Below are 26,477 nucleotides of genomic sequence, written 5' to 3' on the forward strand. Positions count from 1 at the left end.
TCACAGACCATTTTAATTTGTAGATTTGTTTTTACTGTTGTCATCAGATACATGTGAGTAAAGGTAGCTAAAACACTACCATGTTCAAAACAACCATCACTTCTTGAGAAGCAATAAACAATTAAAACATTCGAGTGCTCAGCATAATGTAACAAAAATATGGCAGTAGTTGGTACATTTATTAAACAAGGCACCAAAGGTATCACTATTTGATTTCTTGTCCCTGCTTCTGTATAAGGTTGCCTGAATAATAATAATAATAAAAATAATAAAATCTGTGGATTGTGAAATTAAAATAAAATATTCCTTCTCTCTGTACCGGCGCTAGGATCTCTAATTTCTGCCTCATGTGTATAAGGGCAGTTGGGAGTTTTGATGAGGTTCATAGGTGCCATACCTTGTTTCACTGGACAGTGACGCAGTGACAATGACTGTTGTAGAACATAGAGGTGATTAAAGGAAGTCCTTGTGATGAGTGGCATAGGTATTCATACTGACAGAGTAAAAAAAAAAGAAAAAAAAAAGACATAAGCATATTATCATAGTTCACAGAGAGGGGGCGACAATGCCCCGGCCACACATCGGTACAGTGCAGACACAGACTGGCTGTTACCACATCAGTTCACATCTTTGGATCTGATGCCTTCTTGCTGTGCTCACACTGTCCGCACTTCAGTGAAGGTGAGCGTTGAGGTCGTACTTTTCGCAGAATTTGTCCGTGAAAGGGATGCAGGTGAGTAACTCACACCATTCACACTTGATTGGGTAGACATAGAAGAGCACCACAAGGCCTGAAAAGAGCCCAACAAACACCAGCAGGAAAACAATGATCTGACAGCGTTTGCGGTAAAGGTCTGTGCGGCCGAAGCTGATGTAGGGTAGAAAGGCAAAGGACAGGAAGAAGCCAGAGATAAATCCACAAATGTGGGCAAAATTGTCGATCCAGGGCAACAGCCCAAAGGCAAAGAGGAAGAGCACCACACACAGCAGCTTTGTGAAGGCCCTCCAGGGCTGGGCCAGGATCTGCCAGCTCTGAAACAACTCCACAAACAAGCAGGCCAGGATCCCGAACTGAGAACCAGCTGGACCCACCTAAGACAAATACAGCAGAGGGAGAAATGAACAGAGAAAACATCACAAATGAGATAAAAAAAAATCTTTTTGGTGAATTCACATGTAGAAACCCGTGACAAACATATGTAACTGAGTGTGTGTGTGTGTTGAACAGATGATTACCTCCGCTCTATAGGGCAGAAAGATGGCTGAAGCTAAGTTGCCAGTGATACCACTGAGGATGTAAATGATTGAGATGCGCAGCCAACCCGCCAGCTTCTCTAGGTCCCTCAGGATGGTCATCTGGAAGGCCACAGAGACCAGGCAGTGAAGGATCCTGAGAGGACAGACGCGGACAAAGTGCTCACGTAAGTGCAATGTGATTTTTTTTTTTTGTGTGTGTATATGTAGGCCAAGAGTCACACGTGAGGGAAGATAATCCGCCTGTGCTCCTTGTATGTAAATCCCTCAATAGCTGAGTGGGAATAACTTTACCCCTCAACAAAATCATTCTCGATCTCACTGAAGCTTAATGAGTTTGTGTGGTGAGGGCACTTTGCTTAATTACTCAGGAGACAGACAACCCGCGGCGTGGAGATAAAGTGCTGCTCCTCTTAAGTGTAAGGACAGCTCTATGTGCTCACTGACTGGCAGGTCTAAAGTGAACATGTTTAGGACATATGGAAGTTTTGCTGGAGCTATAAGCACATGATAGTAAAATAACCACTGCTGGTTCACCTGGCAGGGAGATTCACATTGTATTATCCAACATTATTTATTATTGTCTTTTTCACTATATAAAATTGTTGAGCATTAACTAAATATTTATGTGTAGTACATCTGTAAAGACATTCTATTATATTCCTGCAGCTGTTGATTGTTTTTCTTCTACCTTCATATCTACTTGTTGACATCTGGATGTGTCATGCATATTTGGCTAAATCTTTTAATCAGCCTCAACGCTTGGCGCAAACACAGTCCTTGAAAACACTTATCTGGACTGTTGGACTATAACAGGTAACACTTAAATGAATTAAGAAAGTTGAACTTCAACATCAATTTAAAATATTCAAGTAGATCCAACTAGTAAGTTGGATAAACTTATCTCAATTAAGCTAAGTTGACTTATAAACGACTTTGTCTTTAGTAGTGCAATTATATTTCTTTCTTCTCCTTTTGTCTGTGTCTTCTGTGAAGTCAATCTTCAAACAAAACTGCTTTATAAGATCCTGATAGCTATTGACTCACCCAGCATGCAGGAAAAGAGAGAGCCAGAGTCGATAAAACTGATCTGGGATCTCTGGATTGAGGAAATGCAACAGTCCACATACATCATCCATGCAGTGCACCTGATGACGAGCAGAGAACGTATACAGTGTTAATTAGCGCTGCTCAATGATACTAAAACTTGCACCCACAGAGATATCATCAAGAAAAAAAATATGACACATACTATTAATGTGTGAACCTAGGATCTCAAATAACTTGCAAATGAAGAAATACTCCTACACACTTCCTACCCTGAAATCTTAGGTGGGATCTCACTTAATCTGTTTTGATATTCACAAATTACGCAAGGCAGTGCGCCAAATTAGCAATAACCACAGACATAGCACAAAAAGTTCAGAGATGATGTGTTCCTTCCTCATCTGTGTGTAAGGAGAGAGTTTCTTACTTGGGAGCAGAGGGTAGCCTCCTCATGAAAGTAGCCCTTCATGAAGTCACAATATTCCCGGGATGTGATTTCACACCTTGAGGAATACAATCCAGAATTATTAGGACAGTAAACTAGTTTTCCACCATGTTTCCATTTATCACAGGGTAAATCATTTCTGTAAATTCACTCCTCACCTCCCTTTGGTTCCAATGCAGCAGGGCCGACCTGTGATGGTACAATCTATGTGAGGCAGGTTGGTGTGGTTCCCTGTGTTGTACCTGGTGCAAATCTAAAACCCAGAGCAACAACATTTAAAGCTTTATTAAAATTTAATTCCAATATAGTTTCTAATGTAGCAGTAATAGAAATGTAATCAGTAATCAGTGCACTTTTAGACCAATTGGGATATGAGCACAACTAGAACTACTACTACTGTTTGTTTTGCTGGATTTAACATAAAATAGTCTAGTATTGTTTGTGTTTCTACTAATATATTTGCATATTTTCCAGAAAGGACAAACGCTGACAGCACCAGGGGTTGTGTGTTAGTTTCAGTGCTGGCAGATCAGTTTAATTTTCAAATAGTTGAGTTTCATAAGAACCGTATGAGAGTGATCACCTGTGATATAACAAACAACCAGGTTAAAATAACCAGACAAGCTTTTACTGTACTCACAGGCCACTTAGTGATGTCATCAGGCCATTCATGGGGAGACACTGAGGCGGGCTCTAGACATATCCTGTAATGAAACAAAACGTATGCACGTTACCACCAAAATCAGTTCTTTTATACTGTAAGCTATAAGTGGAACAAATGCTTTTGCACCTCACCTGGGATCCTGATGACACACTGAGCCAAACTGTCTTTCTTTACCATTTAACTGTGGAGCGCTGAAATGCTTTGGCCACTTTACCCACACAGCCAGAGTACTCTGGAAAAAGAAAAAGCAAAAAAATGAGAATTGCCCACTTTGACCTGTACGTCAAGCACCACGTAACCAAGAGCTGGGTTTGTTTACAGACCGAGCATTCCTCCTCTGAGGTCTGGACACAGCCAGAGCGATCGTTCCGCACACAGCAGGCAGAGTTGCGTTCGATAGCTCTCTTTTTCCTGATAAGTTCATGCACCTGCTTGTCCTGCCGCATGCATGGAGAATACTTGGCCCCCAAGTGGATTAGAGCTTCCTAAAAATGCAGATAATTTCTTTAAATGTCATATCTCTTTAAATAATTTACACCTGACTTTTGCTTTTATTATTTTTATCTGCAAAACAAATCAGCATAGAGAAATGTACTTACAGAACTTGGCCCAATCCAGAAGTTCTCCTGCTGTACAAACTTGACATTTTCATACACACCTTTGTTTCTTAAAACCTAAAAGAGAAGATATGCAAATTATGATCAATCCAAATAACATGAGAGAGTTGTAAAGAGATTAGGTTACTGTGAAAGTGCATTTAACAGAGACGCTCGTCACAACTGAGCTGGGACTCACAGAATCAACGGTCTCATGCTGGGAGAAGCCCACCGGCGCAATACCATAGATACATACGGCCAAGATAGTGATAAGTAAATGAACAAAGGTGATCCAATAAGTAAAAAAAGGCCTAGAGAGACAGAAAGTATGTACTGTATTAGAAATGAAAATAACCACAGAGGAAAGCAGAGAAATAAAACTACCCATTACATAGACATGTGGAACAGTGCTATACCTATGGTCATCCATGTCCTCTATTTGCCTCTTGACGTAGCTGTCAATACGCTTGCGATAGGTGCGGTTTGTGAGCTTCCCTACCATGCCCAGCCCATAAGGCCTCTTTTCTCGAGCGAAGAGCTTCTTGACAGGTACAACAATGCGCTGTCCACGACGCTGTCCATTAACGCTCACTACCTCCTGCCGCAGGGGGACCTTTGGTGGACCTGGAGTTCCTTCTTTGGCTTTACGCCACCCTCGTTCCAGAGGACTGGGAGAGGACACATGTGGAGAGACAGAAATTAAGAGGGTTTTCGTTCTATATTTCCTTTTTTATTCATCATGTAATGTAATTGTGGCTTTTAAAGTGGGAAACAGTGGGTTTAGCATTTAATGCGAGCAACAATTTCAGTGTGATGGACCAGTGTTAATCAGTGTTTGTATCAACACAACCTAAATTACAAGCACTGTGGCCCAAGTTGCTGAGTAACTCACAGCATGAGGTGACTTCTCTCCAGCTCTGTTTTATCTAGGGCACTGCCTGTCAGCTCTGTCTCATCCTTCTTGCTGCTAGGCTCTGCCTCTTTCATGGCTGCCTCAGAGGGTGACTCGAACACCTCATCTGCATACGTGGACAACTCATCATGCATCAGAATATCCTAAAAGGAACACAGTGGAAAGTAAATAGTTATTATTCAGTTGATTGTTTTACAGTAATATCAGCAAAATAACATAGTTTTTCTCTCGTACTCTGGCAAAGAAAGATGTGTCCAATTCATCAGGGAAGTCGACCACATCTTCCTCCATGAAGCTGGCAGGGGTAAAGCTTCGCCTTTGGGTCCGTCTCATAGAGCTCTCCCGTAATGAGCGCCCCTGAGAAGCACATTAACATAGATATGCAGTATATGCATTTATAGAGTAACACAGCACTATAACATTGAATATATACACATTCCTCTCTTTCCTCCTATAAATTATTTTTAAAAGCATATTTTAAGTGTTTAACGGTCTCGCTCAATCTTCCTCTCTTACTTACCTTGACCAGTGCTGCTGCGGCCCTGAAGCTCATCTTTGCCACAGACTCCCTCTTACGGCGGCGAGGCAGTCGGTTGAGACCTGAGCGGGAGCTGGTGAAAGAGCAAAGAGAGGCAGCCCCGGGGGTGATGGGTGTCTGAGGCACGCTATAGCCATCCACCTCCTCCACCATACGGAAGGCTCGTCCTCGTGCCAATGGGTCCACAATCTGGATGACAAAGGAGACAGAAAAATGTAAGCAAACGAAATTCATTATTAAGAAATCTTCTTTTTGTCCAACATCTGCCTTACATGTTGCATTGACATGATTGTCATGAAAAATATGGATTCAATATGTGAATTCCTTCACCTTTTGCATGCCATGCTGTGAAGTAGGGACATAAAGGGGAGGTGGCGTCTCAGTGCTGGTTAAGGAGATGTTGTCCTGGCTGGGCAGATCCATCTCTCGGATCACCTGTGGTTTCAGCTTTCCATAGCGCAGGCTGCAGTGGCGCAGACTTTTCCTCTGCCATTTCTGCGTGGCATCGCCATCCTTACTGACGCCAAACCAGTCCGCTGTTCCCCTAATGCCACAAAAAAAAACTGACCTTTCAGATCTGGGTCACCAAAACTCACACAAAGATTTTTATCCTCTCTGGCATGATGAAGCTTGCTAAAGAGACACAAAGGCATCATTGTTAACCCTCTTAATAGATCGGCTCTTAGAGAATTGGATCAGCAAACATGTGGGACTGATAAGACCTTATCAGCGACGTAAAAAAAGAAAAAGTGTCCTAGATATTACAACAAAATGGGGGCTGTAGGGGGAACGAGTCTGGACATATTTATTCTAAGACAAATTGAGAAAGACAGGTAGCCAGGTAGACATACATTGACACACACTGTATGCATAGAACACTTTCATAATGTTGACACGTTTGAAGAAAGAGAGGCCTAGAGCATTACTGGAATTCTGATGCTGCAAACAAATACCAACATATTTAAATTTCCCTCATCAGAAACGACACAGACATGAAATCCAACTAACACAGAGAATGAGGCAGTTTTCTAAGGCGTTTCTTCTTTGTCCTACTCCATTTCCCACATATGCCCATTCCACCACCCCAGTATGAATACACACGTAATCATGTTGTGAAGCCGAAGCTTAATAAGTACCAGAGCAAACAACGTTACAGCACCCCCAGGCCAGGAAGTGGACGTGGAAACATTCTTCAAAGGAAAGTTCAGGCGAGCTAGCTGTTCCTTCACTAATTAGCAGCTGCAGAGTGAATGTTCATTGTAGTTAATCTATTTCTCTCTAACTCGGCTCCATCTTTCTCTCAGTAAATCATTTTTGGTTGTTTGGTCCTGCTCATAATATATGTCTATATATTGTATAACACACACACATGTAACTATCTTTGCTACTGTGGCCGTTCCTTCACTAACCTTAATCTCACTGACTATGCTTGAACACAGTGTCCACTAAAGAAGGCCATGATCTCTGGCACGTCAGCCTTAAAATGCTGGCTCACTAACAAATGGCACTCAGGAGCAGCAGTTTATCACGTTGGATGCAATCTGACAAATGTGCAAAGACATTAGTGACCCCTCCCTCTGGCTGGCTGGGTCCTTACTGTAGTTCAGACAAAACAGGCGGAATTTCCAACAAGAAAATGACAGCCTTTAGTTTCGGGTCCTGTTATGACTAATTAAAAAAAAAAAAATCTTTGTGGCAGTGGATGAGTCACAGGTGCTGCCGGTGACTAAGAATTCTTGTGAACTTGTGATCGGTGTCTCATATGTGACACACGTTTAACATTGTAATCTAAATAAACAAAGTATAGTCATTTATTTCCCTATGGTAGACTTATAAGTACACACCACACCTTTAACCACCTGCAATCTTGGACCTCCTGCCATACCTGAGCAGGGTTCTGGAGAGCGAGTGGTGTTTCCTGGTGCTACGACGAGCAGCTCGTTGGCCCTTAATGGGCACCGTGTTAATCCGCTCAAAGTGCACCCTCTTGCTGCTGTGACCAGGCAGAGCAGGGCCGGAAGGTGGCGAGAAGGGACAGATGGAAGGAGGAGGAGGAGGAAAGAGAAAAGACAACAACAGGCAGTGAGAAGGAAAGGTGCAGCTGGACAGTGCTGTAGCCGTCATGCAGAGAAAGCAAAGCAGAATTGTTAGGTTAAAACTTGTCAGGAAAGGTAATACCAGCCATTGAGGTGGTTAATCAGAAGTAGCCATGCAATTTGAAAAGATGTAAGGAAAAAAAACTCTGTTGATGCCATTGGCCTGCTAATATCCTCCATGTAACTTAAAACACTCATATAAATATGTGCTGCCTATATTACATCTTATGTCATTTATTCATCTGCAAAGCCAAGAAATGTACATCAGATATAAACAATTACTATTTTACACTGCAAATGAGATGCAATATTTAGTATAATATGCTGCATGAATTCATCAGTCTGTGTTTTTCTAGCTGTGTTTACCTCTTTATGGTCTGCGTAATGGATGACTGGCGTTGCAAGACAGGTCGTCGGGTGTCAAAGAGGTCACGAGGCGGGGACTGGAGGTGAGAGTTGTCCACAGGCATGCTGATACTGCGCAGGAACCCCTGCCTCTTCACTGGCTACTTGGGAAACAACACATAACCAACAGAAAAAGTGAGGACACAAGTGATGACAAAATGACAACGATGAGAAGGGAATTCAGTGAAAAAGGGCACCTGAACAAAAGTGGGAGGCTCATCAAGTGACATCTGAGCCGTGGGAATGTCCAGTCGGAGCCAGGGAGGTTTTTTCCTCTGCAGGCTGCTGGTGCTCTCCCGCCGTAGTTCAGCCATGTTCTCTGTCCCACCCAAGGCCTGCCAGCTGCACAGGGAGAACATGTCATTATTATAATGACTCGGTGAATCACGTGCAATCTTAACTAGCTGTCAGTATTAACAGTAGTAGTAATAGAAATTTGAAGGCTTTTGTTTGTGGGTATAAAATTGATGGTTATGAATGATTTGCGCTTCAGAATAGGGTGCAAAAGCCTCTTTTTTATTCAAGCATGGGTGTTCACGTTATTCTGTTCATTAGATAGTAAAAGGGAAACCAAAGAGAGCAGTCTGTAGCCGTTTACCCCCTTACCCCGAAACAGTTCACAAAGCCAATATAAAAAAGCAATAAATACATGTGCTGCAGACTGAGGAAGTTTGTAGTCTTAAAAATAATCCTTTAATAGTACAGTTAAATCAAACATAATCCTGCTTTGTGGTTAAACGTTGCTGCTTACAGCAGACATCAATCAGAGTCTAATGATGGTGTGTGCATTCCCATGACGAGGCCTGCGAGCCACAGGAGTTGCACAGTAAACTTCAGCATCAGACCACCTGCCTGAAGCTGCAGCCTTGTTATGAAGAGCCCCCTCATTTATTATCCCACCATCGAACCCCACTGCTCCAGGTCTGGTTGTTAATTCAGTCATTTTAATTCCCATGATTCCCATGGAAAACATTGCTCTTTTACCTCTTTACAGTACACAGCCATCATTTAACATCACACTAAAGTATCATAAAATGTGTGTATGCATATGCATAGTGTTGCATTTATCATTGTTTGAAGAAATCTTGCACTCCGCAGACTGGAAGACAGTGAAATGCAAATGTGTGCATTCACAAAACAGGGTGTCTCCTCAGCTGCTACAACACCAAATAAATTTGTTACGTTAAAGTAGCTCACAAGATGGCATTGTCACACAAAGCCACACCAGGGGCACATGCTCACATCTCTAGTTGCATCTCCAATTTGTTTAGAGAAGTTAACAGATTCTAGTGGCCACAGTAGCTTCATGCAGCCATGTTAATGCGCTACGGGCTTCTGTTTTAGCCCAAGTGGTGATAGGAAATGTACATCTCAGCAGAAAAAGGAGGAAGACCTCTAACTGAGGGCAGCAGAGGTCATCACCAATGTGTTAATATTTAAATATGGTGTAGATGTTGCTGACAGATATTTCTCAACTCAGAAGGAAACTGTTCTGCACATGGTCAACCTGTGGCTTCAAACCCACGTGAAAAAAAAAAAAAAAACCCAGGGTCACCTCATGTTTATATTTCCGCCACTATCTGCCTTACAGTGGGGTTTCCACTTTCATTCACTGTATGCTAAGGTTTTGACATTGAGCACCTATTAGGCTTATAGATTGAATGTTGTTTGACCTCCAGTGACACCGTCTAGATTGTGATACCAGATTAGCAAAGCAGACTGGACTAAAGCCAACTGGTGCAGAGTCAGACTCAGTATGAGAAAGAGATGATTGGATGAATTTTGTAAGGCTATTAACTGTTCCCCTTCAACACATTATTTTAAAAAACAACTGCAGTCTCATATGCCTGTAAATCGATTTATCACAGACTTTATCTCTCTCGCGGATTTGCGACTGACATTTGGGAAATGCAAATGTGACACTAGTATCTCGATTTGTGCACCACTCACTGTTGCAACCGCAGCCCTCTCTCTTGCCCCAGGATAGAACACACGACATTTAATTACTTTCACCATTAGTTCGAACAGCAGGGCTCCAGATATAGAGCAGATCTGGGAGGGGAGGGAGCGCTCGCTTCAGGTTTGCAAACAGGAACAGACTGAGACAGTACTGCAAGTAGACAGTGAGAGAACCTATTTTTCCTCCATGCTAAATATTGTCTGATTGCTAAAGCTTTGGCTCCTCCTGTTAACTGTGTTTGCCCTGTTTAGGTGTTGATACTGCTCTGCTTTCAGAGAATGAAGGAGGGATGGGTGGAAGCAAACTACCTAACTCCCAGTGTTCATGTGCTGAGATTCTCCAGCCTTCGGCTTTAGGTTTTTTTTTCTTGTCTGCCATCTCCCACACATTTCGTTTCACTAACTTGCATGTGGTGAGTGACTCCCATTTCCAGGCAATTAGAGCTTCATAGTTCTTGTATGGCTGCTGTCTACTTACTCAGATTAATACTGTATGTTTAATATTGAGATCATAGTGGGCGGTGGAGTCATGCATTATTCTAGAAGTTGCTTCTATTTTTTGGCTACCTTATTAAAATAAATGTCGGGACCGAAACATTAGATTTGCTTGATAACATTTCTGAATGCATGTAAATGAAATGAGTTGGTAGCTGACGTATCTGCCGGCCCTAAATGACCACAGACCACAGACATTTCTAAACATCTGTACAAAACAGAAGACATTCCAATCAACCCACATACACTTCCAACACATAATGTAGGCATGTCGTCTTACAGGTGATGCAAACAAAACTGGATGTTGAGTCATTAGTGATGCCACGTGGCCATTGTTATGGTTTTCCATTACCCTGCTAATTACTGGGCTGTAAAGGGCATTTGGTCACAGCCCAGAGTAAAATGTTCAGTGTTCAATAAGACAAGTGGCTTGGAAGTGTGTCTCTCTCATTCTCTTTTTTCTTCCTCCAAAGTCAACATGGTAGCTGAACTGGTGTGGGCATGAAACTCACGTCTCAGGAGGAGTTTAGCTGGAACAGTTGGCGTAGTCATCGCTCCTGACAGTACAGAATCATGGCCATAACAGCCACTGAGTCATTCCTCACCGCGAGGGAGCACTCATGTCAGTCATCTCTACTTTGAGTGACAATCACAAATCACAACATATAGAAGGTGGGATCCAAGGCTGGCTCCTATCTGAGAGAGACAGGTCTTCATAGGCAGGAAGTCCTTGACAAGCAGATATCCTTGAGGGAAGGATAGATGATTGAATTCTGTGTTTGGCAATTATCCAGGCTGGAGGATTAGCCTTGCCTTGACAGTGTGTGTTATCTGTTCATGGTCAAGCTTGGCAGTAAAAGAAATTCCATCTTGAAGCTGTGGCTTAGTGAGACAAGACTATACTATTTAAACTATTCAACTTGACCAGCTGCTTAGTTAATGTCTTACAGTCAAGGTGACTGTGCAGTTTTCTGGTTGAGATGTTGTTTAATAGTTTCTCACAGTGTTGTCATACCCACAACTGATATGAAGTTCACATTCTTCAGATCACCACGATATAATCTAGTTTCTATAAAAGATGTGAGTCTAATATTCGCATCTGAAGAGGGAAAACACCCACACCCATAACTTTGCACAGTGCCTCACAAGATTGGCTTCCTGCCGTCATTTTCTCCTTGTGAGAAACTAACACTTCCTACTCAATCACGAGACCCATCACAACCCTGATTGTTTTTAATTCCCAGGCAGAAATTTCCTCTCCCGGCCACTTGTTCTCTCCATTAGACAAGGGAAGACAGGCGGACAAAATGCAGAGGACAAGCTGATGTCTCATCAGGTGCAGGAATGTCCAGCAGGCCATAATGACTCGGGTTGACAGGCATAACCAGCGCTCTCTTCCTCTGTCTGGGGAGCTGCAATTTATTGTATGTCACGCATACAAACTCAGGCCGAATGACGTTTTCCATGCCATCGTTTAAAATAATTGCATGGTAAATGGTCTCAAGTCATGCAGCAAATGGGACTGGCTTATGAGAACAGAGGCCCAGCTGTCACAGGTGAGGCTTATAGTCAAACACAAGACAGGCTCAGCTCTAAGTGCCACCTTCAACACACTTAAGAGCAGAGTCGAAAAAGCCAAGTGGGGGTGGGAGCCATGTTAGTGCTCAATTTTGTGCTTTACTATATTTCTTAGACTGCTGCAATGCTGCAAATATACCCAGAGGCTCAAAAAGATGCTCTTTCTCATGCATCATAAATAAAATAGTAATCTGGCAATAGAGTCTATTGAATCTGTCATCTTTTTTGCACATGTATTGTCCAGAATCTCCCTTCACTTCTGTGTATAAACAAATAAACAAAAAAACTACACATACTATCTACAAACTACAAATTGCTCTAACGACTTGTTAATTAAACATTTATGGGATAATCTTGTGAAATATTTCTACATTCTTGAAAATCTTCTCTATACACAGACATTTTTAATTATAGTGTATGCCAAACCAACATTCCTTAAGACCTCTGGCTGAAACTGAACCAAGCTGAAATGGCAGAGCAAGAAACCGCTCTAACCATTATGGACAGGTTTCCGGGTACTGTGTGTACCCTACTGCTATGCACTACTCTACAGGAGGCGGGCTAGCTGCAGCAACACTGAGGGTGGCTGACAGAGCTGTGCCACTGAAGCTGACAGAGCCTCAGGTGGCTGGCCAAGTACTGCTCCGCTTGCTTCTGGAAGGGATAATAGGGGCAGGATAGACAGTAGAGATGAGGACTTGTTGCCTAGCATAGACATGCAGGCGCCATGATGGATAACCCCATTAATCTGAGTAGTGAGAAGTCCAGTTACCTCACTCTTGAGAGCCGCTGCACTTCCTGACCTCAGATCCTTGTTCCTCCTGCATGTTGTTGCTGCTGGTTTATCTAGTTTGTAACCACTTTGGTCAAATTATTACCAAAACATTTTTTTATGTTTTAATTTTTTTTTATATGTTGCTACAATTCTGTGTAAACTAAGTAGGATTTAGATGTATTATTATTATTAAGATTCTAGGACACATTTGTGTTTTGACATTGCATTACTAAAAACCTGGTGGTATGAACAGGTCATGTTTGGGTTTCCCAATGCTTTAATAGTTAGTCATTCACTATGAATGCTCCTACTATCCATTGTTTCTTAAGTCTCACTCTGTATTGGAGGTGAGGTTTTAAACTGGAAACAATGGGCGGGAAACTATGTCATTCAGTTACTCTCCCCAAGTTATTCTCTCACTGCTAACCAATGTCCTTGGTTAAGATTCCTCTGAATACAAAAACCCATACAAAGCAAATAATTCTCCAATTAAATGTCATTGGGAAATCGACCTCTATGTATTCTACACGAGCTACACTTCCCTTCAATGGGATTTCGTAACGATGAGCAGAAACTCATGACCACATAGTGACAGGGTGGAGGGTGGAGAATGTGGTAAACAATATGAAGAAGCAACAGATCTGGCAAGTCACCCACACCCATGTATATAAATAATATAAATTATTTGCATGTAATCACTCTGCAGGCATGCATTTTCTGTGGCCCCTGCAGGCATATGAGGCCCATCTGCGTATTAACAGCAGAAAAATTCTTTTGATCTTTAAATAGCCCATTATGCTTCCGGCTGGGATGAATTAAGACGCTGACAAGGATACAAACCCACTGATATTTCATTTGGGCGAGTAGAACAGAAACAGAGAACAGAAAGTGCCCCTAAATATAAATATGCTATACTGGAGACATTAATACCAGGTGACTTCACCAGTTGTGGAAGTTGTTTTGGATACAGTCACAAGTATGATATAACCGAGGAACAAACCGCAGCATTTGTCAGCAGGTGTCTCTTCTTTTGTGGCTACTCTGGTGACTGAGTTGTGGTCCAGTAGTTAGCCTGAAAGCCTCAGAGCTCTCTCTATTTCTCTTTCTTCCCATCTTACAGGGGAAAATGCACAGCCGCAGAAAGTGAAGTGCTGAGCAACAGTAAAGCTGAAGTCATCTGAGTTGACCCTGGTGACATGTGACAGGCTGTCATACCAAACCAGCTCTTACAAAATTAAAAAAACACACACACACACACACACACACACACACACAGACAGCCGAAATATCTGTTGCAGCTGACCCTAAGATCAAGTGTCACAGCTAGCTGAGGGGCAGGAATGGTAGGAAGGCAGGTCTGCTGTTATTGGCAAGGTGGGGGGGGTTAAAGGTGGGCATGGACGACAGTCACAGCCAAGAAGAACAGAGTAATTCATGCCTTTTCTCCATTGTGTTCAACGTGTCTTTACCTCGGACTGTCAGCACCCAGTGGGACTTTACAATAGAGACTTAACCTTTTAGTCTCAGTGGTTCCAGCCTGGAGTGACAGACTTGCCAGGCTCTCTCACTGTCATAACAGTGTTTACTAAATGACAGGATCAAGTGCCAAGATATGAATAGCTCATGAAAGTAAAACTGGACTTCTAACAGTGGGCTGTGTGCATGTAGTGTATTTACAGACCTGCATTTCAAACACACTTCTTGATGAAACTGTAACACATAAAAAAAACACAACAACCTCCAAATCTCTGGGAGGCGGGTTGTTTCACAAAAGCAAATGTGACAACACATCACAAAAGCTGATTTAATAGGAGGTGCATGTGTCCATTTATCTCTGTGCAAGAAATGGAACCATCAGAAATAATATCTGTATTCCTCATCATCGTACCTGCACCCCTTCCTGTCTTCCTATACAAAGCTTAATATACAGTCAGGTGGGTGCACGCTTGCTTGTTTTATCAGCACCAGACCCGGTCTTTCACTGTGCAGCAATATCCTGCACAGGAAATCAATACGTTGAGGCGGTGTGACATGTTAACAGTACACAGGAACCAAGATTACACAAGAATACAATTATTTAATCTCATTGTGTTTACAAAAACTCAATATCAGCTCTGCTTAAGCACAAAGTTTTCTTCCCTTTTGCTACACAGGTGAAACGTTATTACATGCATAGTTAATTCAGCACTTGAATTATTTAGCCATTCTGCACAGGTAAATTATTTACTACATGCTTCCTACTGGAGCTGCTGCGCACATGGCTGAGGCCCGTAGGCTAAAGCAACTCTTTTCTCAGCATAGTTAATGGGCCTGTTTAAACGCACAACGGCAAATAGCAAAGACATGTCTTCACTTCAGTGGAAAAATGAGACTCGCTTAGTTAATCCGTATCATGTCCAGAGTCGTGTTTGTGCCTCTAATCTTAAGGAAGCAGCTGACAGTAAAAAACAGTAAAAAAAACTCCCTCAGCATGAGCTACGTATGTGCACATATATGACTTCTTTTATGATATGGTTTTATACTATAACAAGTGTCGGCTCACAGTGACATGGCCTACACCACTTTGGGATAAAGCACTTGGTATGTTGTTAGTTTTAGGCTGGGAATCCAGCTTCTGAAACTTAGTTGTTTACTGTAGGGGCTTATCATCAACTTGCTTTATCTCCAGCTGCACCCTACGAGGGAACTTGGCACCTGCAACAGTACCCAAAACCTAGTGTACAACTCAACACTGAAGCATAGCAAGTATGTGCAACCTTATGGGCAAAATGATCTGGGCGTGCTAGAGCGGAGTGTTGAGGGCAGTTCATGAAATTCAACAAGACTCTAACACTCCAGAGGACTTGGCCTAGCCGAGAGCTTCAGATGTTGAATAAAAACATGGCTGCAGTTACACATCTGGCCTGTCTAATATATAAAAGGACTATTTTTTTATTCTGCTGACAAGGTTTAAGAAGCAATGTGATTAAGATGAGATTCTATCTGCATAGCACAGAAAACTTAAAATGACTGGATTCGAAATGTTTTTCAGAAAGAAAAAAACATTTTATAGGGAAGTGATAACGAAATGAAATCATCAAAGATTCACACAACTCATCATAATCAGATGATGAATAATTATTAAAATGAGACTAGGTTGCGATGTCTCACTCTTTGAGATAAGTCACTTTATAAAACAAAGGAAAGTCAGCCATCTTTCTTACAAATCCCGGTCCTTCCATGTGTCCTGAGACTACAAACAAGCACCTTATTGTTTACAGGAGGTTTGACATTCTCTTGTTAAGTGAGTAAGAGGAGAATCTCAGAAACAGCATGCCCTAACAACATGTGATCCCCATCTAAATAGTTTCCACCATGATATCAGCCTGAATCAACCCTACAAAAGGCAGCATTGTATAGCCTGATGTGGACTGGGCTGAACAAGGGTCATTGTGCAGCCTGATCTTAGAAAAAAAACAAGAGCAGGACAAAGTTTGGTGCACTAAGCAGATTCCCAGCTGAGATAAGCGCTCGTGTGTGGGACAACATGAGTTGATTCCATTATGGTTGAGCAGAAACATGTATTGGAGTTTTAATGGGTGAAAGCTATATCCAAGCTGAGCTTATCAAGTCATAGAAAAAAAAAAAAAAACAGCACCAATAGCCAACCACCTGCTTCCCTATCACAACTGCTCAGGCTTATCTTAGAGAACTAATCAATCAACAGGATTAAAAATAGTTCACAAAGAACAGTCCATCAGCTCCGTCATCTCCCATCCTCTGTGAAAGACCACCAGCATGGAGAGAGGTCAGATTACTGCTTATTTTACTAAGGAGTGCTGGGAGGAAGGAAGTGCAGAGCAGAGGAGGGGGAGACATGCAAAAGAAGGCAGGAAACACACCGCAGACCAGCCACAATCTCTGTGTCCGGTCCACACGACCACGGAAACAACATATAGTTGCTCACATGCACAGAAACACAACCACACTGCACATGTAAACATACACATCCCATCCCTGGCTATGATAAAGTATGTGTCACTTCCCACATAAAAAGAAAAGTGCTGTATTCGACTCAGGCCTGCTGCTCACTCTGGCCCTGCACACACTGCGCTGAGAGCGAGTTCTCAGTGTAGAGAGACACTGAAGCTGACACGTCTATTGAAGAAAGCAGAGGAAGTGTGGCCTGCAGCAGTTGGACAATGGACATCAGCCACATGAACGAGGGTTCAGGCAGAAGAGAGATTGAAGCTTGTCTAGTTTTTTTGTGACACAGATCGTTCCAAAGTCAAGTTGGCACTATTAGGACTTTCCAAAGTGATAATTTATTAAGGATAAAGGATAAACCAATCCATATCATGACAACAAGGAGATGCTAACTTGATTAAATTGTTCTTTCAAAAGAATCTTGCAACACACAGTGCACTCGTAATCAAAATTTAAACCAACATTAGTTCAGTGATTAGGATTTTAGGTTTTTGTAACATCTTAGAAAACCATAAAAAATGTTCAGATGTTTTTCTCAAAATGTGTCCAAGTGGACTAGAAAAGCTGGAAAACCCCGCTTCAGAGGCCCTCTTCCCTCTACACAAACACTGATAAATCTTTCTAAAGACACGAACTGAAATTAACCTGCTTTGACATATATATATATATGTACATTGCCAATGTATTGTTTTAATACGAATTATCATTTACTCTATTAGTAATAGAAGGCCTGTATATTTTTTTTCCACAGATTAACCCCCACTTTCCCCTAGCAATATATAATTAAGGTTTCTACCCTTTACATCTTTTAAACATTTGATTTCAGTAGCTAAAACTATTCAAATTCAGATAGATAGAGATTATTAATCTACTGCTTTCATTTTCTCCTCTGCAGGCTGTGAATATACAGTATCTACACAGTCATACGTGGGCGGGGTTGAACATGTGAATGTGTATCAGCCGTAGGTGAGCACAGCACAGTGATGAGGTCATACCAGCAATACATTTAGTGTTACACATCAGTGTTTCATATAAACATTTTCTCTGTTTGAGATGACAGTACAAGCTTGATTATGTACAGGCACACCCTGGTAGAACTAGTGTTGGAAACTTGTGTGAAATACAAGGAATAAATACAGTGTAACACTCACACGGTATAACTACAGTGTGATCTTAAAATTATCTCTGACATTTCTAACCCCACAGAGGAAAACTATGGGTCTGATAATTACGCAGACACTGTAGTGGGACTCAGATGTGGTTTACAATACATTTGGGCAGAGGCTGTTAACGTAGATGGTTAGAGCAATGACTCAGATAAACGTGAGGTGGGATTGGTGGCGCCATTTCTAGTGTATTTAAAGAAAGTTGTTCTCAAAAACAACATGTATTTCTTACTCTGTACATGTAAGTGGTTTTAAATCAAAATGTTGTAGATGTAACATAAGAGCAGCACAATTACATAAAATTTAATCTCATCCCTAAACAATGTAATATGCAACTTCAACTTTCATATTTAGACATTCCTGATAAACAAGTAATCATATCTTTGATCCGAAATGAACCCTGCCTGTGTATCTTATCTAGACCACAGCATTCATATTATTCAGGATATTATTTGAAGGTCACACAAAGGAGTTCCATGCTGGAAAAAAAACGTCTACTACGAACAAAAGAAAAAAAAAACAAATTTTCAAGATTAGTTCACTGACATCCATCCACTGCTGCATCTCCAAAAAGATATAATCAGCTTGTGTATTCAGTAGCTAATAATGTAGCCTCCCAGAGTCTCCCAGGCTTGGATCTGGGAGACATAAAAAGTAAGGATTGGGGGGGGGAGGAAGAATGAAGCTGTGCAGCTGGGCTGAGAAATCTGTGGAAAACTCCCAACAAATGCACAGGAAAACTGGGAAGGCCGGGTCAGGTCCTCTGGGACAGTGACAGGGCCAGTGAGGAGGAGACCTCGTCACTCCTGATATAACCGAAGAAAACAAAAAACACAGAGACTCTTTGTCTATGGAAATGAAGGCAGTTTTTCCACAGGTCACAAAGCTGCGCTTCCTTAACCTGTTGATTTGACAATCAAATGCTGTCATGTAGGAAAGATATATGATCAGGAAATACAATAGTGGTGATGAGACTGTGTCTGATTCAGACAAGCTGAGAGAAGTGAAACTAAAATTAAAATATGTGACAGAGAGCGCAAACACGACAGGCTGCAAGAATAGGTTATTTCTGATTTGCATTCCTGTTCAGTACCGTTCTGCCTTGTTCTATGTGAATATGGTTCACCACGTATTAGGCTTCCAGACTTCACTATAACTGGGTGTGATCGGTTGGGCACCGTAAATGAGTGGCTTTACATCATTTTCCTTGGCATGAGGAATTACAAGCCCTGTCAGCTGGCAACTAGAAAGGAAAGTTGGCACAAGTGTGAAGAGAAGCAGAGGCAGCGGAGAGGGAAAGTTGTAAGTTACAGGATCAGGTACTTGTTCAATTACGCCTCAGTGCCTGGCGTGATGCCATTTAAATCAGACTGACTGACAAAAAACAGTCCATCGGATTAACTCAAATCTATCTGATAAAAGGAACTGAAATGTAATTTATAAAGATGCATCACTGGCACACTTTGACTTTTCAGCACATATTTTAACATTTAGTTCAAGTTCAGCCACAAGAAGTGAGCATTCACCCTGACTAAGATCCACCTCTTCAAAAAAAAAAAAAAAAGTAAAAGGCAAGTCACAGAGGAGTCCAAAACACACCCTCATTTCTGGGAAAGCTGCTGGAGTGAGTTTGGTGCGTGGTATGTGATGTTGGTGGGACTGTTGAAACAGTCCAGATATAACTGTGTGTGCAGCTCCATTCAGGGAACAGTCAACTTGAGTTTACCAGTCTGGTATACAATGAGGATTCACAGCCTGTGGGTATGACGACCGACTGTGCCAAAGATAGAGGTGGGAGCAGAGCGGGCTGGGGTACGGCCATCCTATTTAAAGCTCCACTATCATCAACCCCTGTAACAGCGCTGGGATACCGTATCAGTCAGGATGTTCCTTGGTTTGGTCCTATGGTCTGACAATGATATGAGAAAAAGTAAACAGACCCTATACAAGCTGTCATTGCTGCAGCTGAGGCCTGTGGTGCATTGATTACACTCCAGTCTCCCATGTGGATCAGCTACGCACAAAAATTTGGAGATATTATTTCAACTTTTTAGCACTGATTGAATGATTGTGTTTATGATCAGCAGTAGGACAATGATATTTGCACTATTTTAGCTAACCCTTTTCATCATGTAGGATGGTCTCTATCCAAGAAACAGAAAGACATCCATCTGTACACACTAAAGGGATTTTCAACAAACTACACAAGGAGACTGCAATGTTTTGTTTTGTTTTTTGACACAAGTTGACCATCAAGCTGAACAGGGTTGATGTAGCGTTGTAACGCAATCCCGTGTGAGCTTTGAAATCAAATCTTCTTTGAAGGCATTTCATCCAGTTAAGTCAGGCACAAGGTAAAGAAACATACAATGAGTTATCTGTGGACGCGAACTCGGTCTCAAGCTTTTCACACTCAATTAGAAAGAGCAGAGTTCAAGGAGTCACTGGTGCTTGTGTGTAAGTGCTGGCCTTTTGGGAAAAAACACACAGCATTCCCACAGCTTTGCCTTGAGGTTAACCAGCCTCAGACAAAATGTCAGTGAGAACACAAGCTACTGGACAAAAACTGCCCTGTAACTACCAACCCCAAATTATATTTTTTTCATCTCTTTTCTATCTCATTTTGGCTTCATATATCTGTGAAATACATACATATTTTTAGTAAACCGTATTTTCAATTTAGTTGCATCTCTGAACTTTCTTCAAACTGATGGGTCGGAGGTTTCTAGTAACTTGTGTGAATGCCGGTTCACGTATGGCTGTCTGGCTCATGATAGATGAGCCGTTGACTGAGAGAGGGGCAGGGTGGCACACTAGCAGACGGGAGGCTCAGAGGTAGACCTGAAATAGCCCAGCTGCTGAATTACAGCATTACATCACAACTAACTTCATGATCATGGCTGCTGCTGCTGCTGCTGCTGCTGCATCATGCCACCACTAAGATGTCATGGGATGGGAACAACTGGATGCAATGGCTGGGAGTCAACAGGGGAAATGCTCCGTGTTCGTGCAATACCCAGTGTACTGTATTTCCAGGCAAACAAACAAGCAGCCATAGGATGATTATTTGTACAAGTAGATTACACACTTCCTGTGTAATTAAAATCAATGTGCCACAACAAATGCGTGTTTTGGTCTTTTGCTTTTTCCTCCGCTGACAAGCAGAATGTATCTGCCTAAATTCCTTATTCCACATGCACGACAGACGCCTAAGACACAACACGCTTTCCGTTTGTCCACAAAGACCTCATCATTTGGCATGTTTGGCATCACTTTTGCTTCTCCTGACAGCTCAGTCGAAACTGTAACCACATCAAAGACCAAAAAGGTGCGAGCTGAGAGAATACCGGCGAGGACTAGATCAAACACTGCCCGTGGGCTCGCTCACCATCAATACCTTGTTAAACCATACCTGACGTGCTTTTTGAAACTAATCTCTGTTTTCGCTCCGTTGTGGGAACAGTTGTAACCAATATATTTAGAGGGAAAGCATGTGCATTGTCTCTAAAGTAGCAGAACAAGTTGGTTGACATGTTTGACCTCTTGAGATACTGCTGCCATGCTCCACATTCACAAATCAACCTCAACTGTAGCTGTCTTCACACAAAGGAGAAACTGGCTGTCATGACAAATACATGACAGGATCAGAAATCTGGAATGTAGCTCTATACTTAGTCATTAAGCTTTTGCAAACACTGTGTAATGTTACCCTCTTGAATTTCATGCAGTCACAGGGAGTGGGTCAATCATTACAGCCTTGAGACGCAACCTTAAGCAATGTTGATGAACCTGAATAAGTGCTCCTCATAACCACAGATGACCAAAATATATTTTCAGAAGATACTGATATTATGATATTTATATAAGGACTTGCTTGAAAAAATATTATATGGTCAAGTTTAACAGAATGTGAAAAAAAAGCTATGAATAATCATATTATCCTGAATGAATGGCACCATAACCTTTTCACATGTATTCTAAAACAGCCGAATCCTTGGAAATAAATGTAATTTAAATATTACAGTTAGTAAATAGCTGCTACTAAAGTGTGTTGCGTCTTAATTATTGATTATTAATCCATAAACCTACATTTAAAGCAAAGGCCTATCTGGCTATGAATGAAGGTAAATTTAAGATCTCCCACTAAAGAACTCTCAAAAGAAGAAATTTTCGACTAGTGATCCAGATGTGTTTGCTGGTAAAACAGCCTGAGGTTATTTAGAGAAGCATGTGCTCGGCACACATGGAACAGTTCAGCCTAGTGACGCTCATTCTGTCTAAACTCAGATGGAGCCATGTCCAGAGACTGAGGAAAATGACCAACAATCACAGAGAGTACACCCATGTCCGGGAACAGGCTGATTTCAGATTTCAGAGGGTTTCTTCCAGGAAACCTACAGACGCTTCGTATTTGAAGACTGTGTGATCTCATCAAATCTTTAAAGTTAGCTCATTGAGGGTTAAAAAAACTACATATACTTGTAGATACATCATCTTGAAGTAATTAGACCACCAATGACAAACATCTTTATGGTGCTACTGCAAAGTGCTGCCTGCTTTAAAGTATACGGAAACACATTTAAATTAACGAGGACCGATTACGTCACCGCTGAGTGTAAAAACCTGCTCTGTGGCACTTTTTTGCAGGAAACACCAAAGCAGTTGTACAGGACTGTGCACTTGGCCAGACTGACAGACGAGATACTGCGCCATGAGTCATGCAGGCATGGCTACAGTGTGTCCCCCTTAGCAGCCCCCAGCACAACTCACATACCAGCTAGTCAACACAGGTCAGCCTGGTTGGTCCACCTGCCTCAGTAGAGCTACTCCCAGTTCCCTCCAAGGATCATGTACCCACATGCACCCACATAAACAACCAAACACACACACACACACACACTTTGGAAATGTTCTCTCTGGAGCCCAGTTGGAGTAGATACAGGGGATGAGCATGACTGCCAATATCACACATCAGGGCTCCGCTTTAATAGTGTGGTTACATCACCCTAAGTAATGATCCCCCTTCCTCCATGTGATAAGGTTTCAGGAACACTGGGCATGCAAACCAGGCCATGTGCTCCTGTGTCCCCTCTGCCAAAATAACTCAGCAGTTTCTAATACAGTATGTCTATGGTTTCACTTCAGTCTGCCCAGGTATTGTACAACATGTATGTGTAACCTTCCTGATGTCAACAAGATCACAGCTGGTTAATGTGTGTGCCGCTGTCCTGGAGCTATGAGCCTCTGATGAGTCAGGCGAGATAGAGGTGGCCCCCTCCATGTGTGTGATTTAGTGGAATTTGTGCGCTTTTGTGACCGTCTGCTACACGAGTCCACTTGAGTCACGGTGCACTGAAGCTTTGTGAAAGCAATAATCCAACAGAAAACAAAGATCTAAAGAATACTATCAGGTTCAAAGAGGTCGAACGCAAGGAGAAGATATGGAAAACACGTCTTCCTTCATGATTTGTGTAGCCATCTATAATATTTCAAAGGAAATGTGCCATGTTGTTGTTTGTCACCAGCACAAATATCCAATGGTGATGAAGCTGAGGCTGAAAAGGAGAGAGAGAGAAGAAGAAGAAGGAGGAAGAGGAGGACGGATGCTAATGAGTCAGGTTATGGTGTGATTTCATGCGTGATGTGTTAGGCTACATGAATATTCTGGTTTAGATGTCTCCCTTCATCCAAATGAGGTCAAGCTGCCTCCACTACACTAATGTAGCATCATCTTGAAAATAAAACCATCAAGCGGCTGGAATAAAAGCAATCTGTCCTGAATTTAGCAAAGTTTAAGTAAAAAAAAAAAAAAAAAAAAAAAGTAAATTTACTTCTCGACCTGTGCTTTATAAGGGACACGGGGTTTATCTCACACCTCATTAATTCCGCTTCAACCCTCTTGAATGTGCAGGGAGTTTCACACTTTTTTTTTTTTATTAAAAAGGTGTTTGGGCCTCAAGTTAGACCCAATTAGACCACACGAGCACTTCAAATAACCTACTTTCACTATGAAAACTCCACTAGTGTGTTCAACCTTTCCCATGTGAAGGACTCATTGACCATGAGTCCGGTTCACTAGTCGCTGGGAGCTCCTTCGCCCTCGATCACGACGCGTGAGCGCTTCCTCTGGCGGCCGCCTTCCGTATTGGGCGATCACAGGAGACAAGACACGAAATAATGCCAACTTACCCTTAGAACAAGCAGCTCAGACGGATCCCCAGCAGTGAACAATCCCGTTTCGCAGATCTCTTTCCCGGGCCAGCAGATGACTGGTCTGATTTGTCACATCATCCTGACAGCGGCGCAGGAATAAACGCGCTCCTTTTCCAAACCCCGCAGATGGCTGAAGCAAAAAAAAAAAAAAAAAAGGAAACCTTTTAAATCTGGTCAGTTGTGAACGCGCCAGCAGCGGAGACAGTCCGGGATGATGTGGCCCAAACGAGGCTGCCGTCCGCTTCTCTGCTTCGCACCTACGGGCAGAGCATTCCCACACTGCTCCATGGATCGACCCCGGGGGAAGCTTTCCTCTGCCGGCTGTAGCCCAGTTCAGTTTGGCGGTGAGTCAGCCCCGCCCTGGACTGGAGACGGTCTGTGGACAAGGCAAGATCACCAACCAATCGGTGTGTACACTAGGGGGCGCTGCTTCCCGATGAACGGCGGTGACTAAGCGATATGTTCACAGCGTGGTCCGGACCGTGGGACAGCGGGTTTCCAGTCTGTGTGCATCTGGTTCCCTCCAACACGGAGCCATAATTATCTTAAAAGTGTCTGCATAAAACAATGCATGCAATGAGAAAGAATAGGCTGCTGATGAGTTCTTTCCAATAACAAGCAATAATAACGCTGCATCTGGTAGAAAGATAACTCCATGAAAATTTAAGTGTGGCTGCTCAAATATTTGTCCAATAAATGCTCGACTTGCACAGCCTTGCACATTTTGTTGTAGTATAGGCCAAGACAAAACTTACTTTAACATTTCCATCCATATGAACACAGACTGTGCAGAAAAGATCATTTTCATACTAATGTGAAGTTCTGGGCATTAAAAATATGCTTCGCTTTGCAATCTGCTGCTCCTCTTCCTCTATTATATTCTCATATTTGTTTTGGATTTGAAGTTTTGGATTTTCAAACGACTGCGTATGCCACAAAATCTAATTTGAGCGAGGCTGGATCTGTCTTAAGCTTGAATTCGTATAAATACACAACTATTCACAAACACAGTGTACAAAAAAGGTCAAAGGACTATAATTTATTACATAAAGCTTTTTTCCATTTTTACACAAACCATCCAATGTTGCCACATGATCATGACTTCAGATTGTATCAGCGATCAGTAGATCCACTGCCTGAACGAACCCAGTGCTCTCAGTGCATCTCAGTGAATTTATACCGTCCTGCTTTATTACTGAGCCAGTGAAGAAACTGGTTGTCTTTTAACTATTACATAAGTTCCCCAGATTTTTCTCCATATTAGAGCATCCACATACTATTATATCAGTGTCATATGAGTGTGGGGTTCGGGTCTGCTGATGTTTACATGGCTGACGGAGGCTTATTAAATGAAGCGTGAACCCTGTGTATGTGTGTGTGTGTGTACCTTTATAAGACTGTGCGTGTACAGCCCTGAGTCTCAAGAGGTTTGAACACAAGAATATACTGAACAAAACTGAAGTGATGGCAAAGGGTGTGCGACTACAAAATCTTCATAGCACAGAACATAAAGGGGACAGGCATACAAAACAGAGTACAGTATTAGTCATTACAGCAATCAGTAAAGCCACTACAATTGTAGGTTTGGAGGGATTACTGAATGAGTCTACTGTCTTTCCTTCAAGTGACTTTAATTAGTTAATGTTTCTTGTTGGAAAGTCACAGAATCCACACAAGGAAAAGGTCTGAGAGTATCTTGTGATGTCTCAGTCATAGACCGAGGAAGCCATTCATGTGTATCTATCAAAATTGCTTGTGAATTTAACATGTCCATACTTTGTTACAGTCATATTCTGCATCTATAAGTCAGTTCTTTCTTTAAAAATGTAAACCTTGCCGATGGTGGTGTTGAGACTTGGATTCTTCACTCTAGTATTCAGCTTCACTTTGCTTTACGCTCTAAAGAGAAGATTTTCATTAGAGAAAATGGAGCTCCCCTGCTGTATCGGGTACATGCTGCTGCTCCTCGTAATGAAAAGACCATTACAGTGCATTCCATCATAGTTTGAGTGAAAGCTCAGCTGCACCTGGGAATAGTCTGCAGGAGAGAGATGGATGTTCGGAAGCAGACGGTTTCTGAGTTGCTGACAAGGGGCACCATGTGCGCAGTTTTTCCTCAGATGAGGTTTTAATACACAAGAGACTTCTTGGAAATGTCTCTATCTTATAATATTGTATATACTTCATCCTTGTGTTATCAACATTGAATCAGTTTAGTCATGCGTTATATACTGTTTTGTGATTTAATTTGTAATGATGTGGAGTTGATTTTTGTTTTGTATACATAAATCTTAAGTAGCAAAATAACTAGGAATAGTAGTTGATAGAAATCACAAATTCATTTTCTAAAGTTGCATAAAAATTATT

At 42.0% G+C, this 26,477-nt stretch overlaps 1 protein-coding gene across 2 annotated transcripts; it reads right to left on the reverse strand.

Moving 5' to 3' along the window:
• Positions 1-24,841, reverse strand: rhbdf1a (rhomboid 5 homolog 1a (Drosophila)). Of its 2 annotated transcripts, XM_026351109.1 has the most exons (19): positions 24,087-24,841; positions 8,156-8,300; positions 7,920-8,059; positions 7,343-7,450; positions 5,788-6,001; positions 5,440-5,646; positions 5,154-5,276; positions 4,899-5,062; positions 4,423-4,674; positions 4,206-4,317; positions 4,010-4,084; positions 3,734-3,895; positions 3,542-3,642; positions 3,387-3,450; positions 2,905-2,999; positions 2,729-2,804; positions 2,302-2,402; positions 1,237-1,390; positions 1-1,092 (listed from the first exon to the last, which is right to left on the reverse strand). In XM_026351109.1, exons 2-19 carry the CDS (start codon positions 8,270-8,272, stop codon positions 673-675), a joined length of 2,685 nt encoding a protein of 894 aa, XP_026206894.1. In that variant the 5' UTR covers positions 8,273-8,300; positions 24,087-24,841; the 3' UTR covers positions 1-672. The 2 variants fall into 2 exon arrangements, with proteins under 2 accessions (XP_026206894.1, XP_026206902.1); XM_026351117.1 differs by lacking the exon at positions 7,343-7,450 and having other exon boundaries at positions 2-1,092; positions 24,087-24,831.
• Between the last annotated feature and the right edge of the window lie 1,636 nt (positions 24,842-26,477).

The sequence above is a fragment of the Anabas testudineus genome, chromosome 8, assembly GCF_900324465.2.
Source record: "Anabas testudineus chromosome 8, fAnaTes1.2, whole genome shotgun sequence".
Classification (NCBI taxonomy): Eukaryota; Metazoa; Chordata; class Actinopteri; order Anabantiformes; family Anabantidae; genus Anabas; species Anabas testudineus.

Excerpts from the sequence above, each read along its gene's own strand:
- rhbdf1a (XM_026351109.1), bottom strand. The coding sequence starts at position 8,272 with ATGGCTGAACTACGGCGGGAGAGCACCAGCAGCCTGCAGAGGAAAAAA. Across the intron at positions 8,060-8,155 it reads AGCCTCCCACTTTTGTTCAG|CCAGTGAAGAGGCAGGGGTT; the intron begins GTGCCCTTTTTC and ends TTTCCCAAGTAG. Across the intron at positions 5,063-5,153 it reads ACACATCTTTCTTTGCCAGA|GATATTCTGATGCATGATGA; the intron begins GTACGAGAGAAA and ends TGTTCCTTTTAG.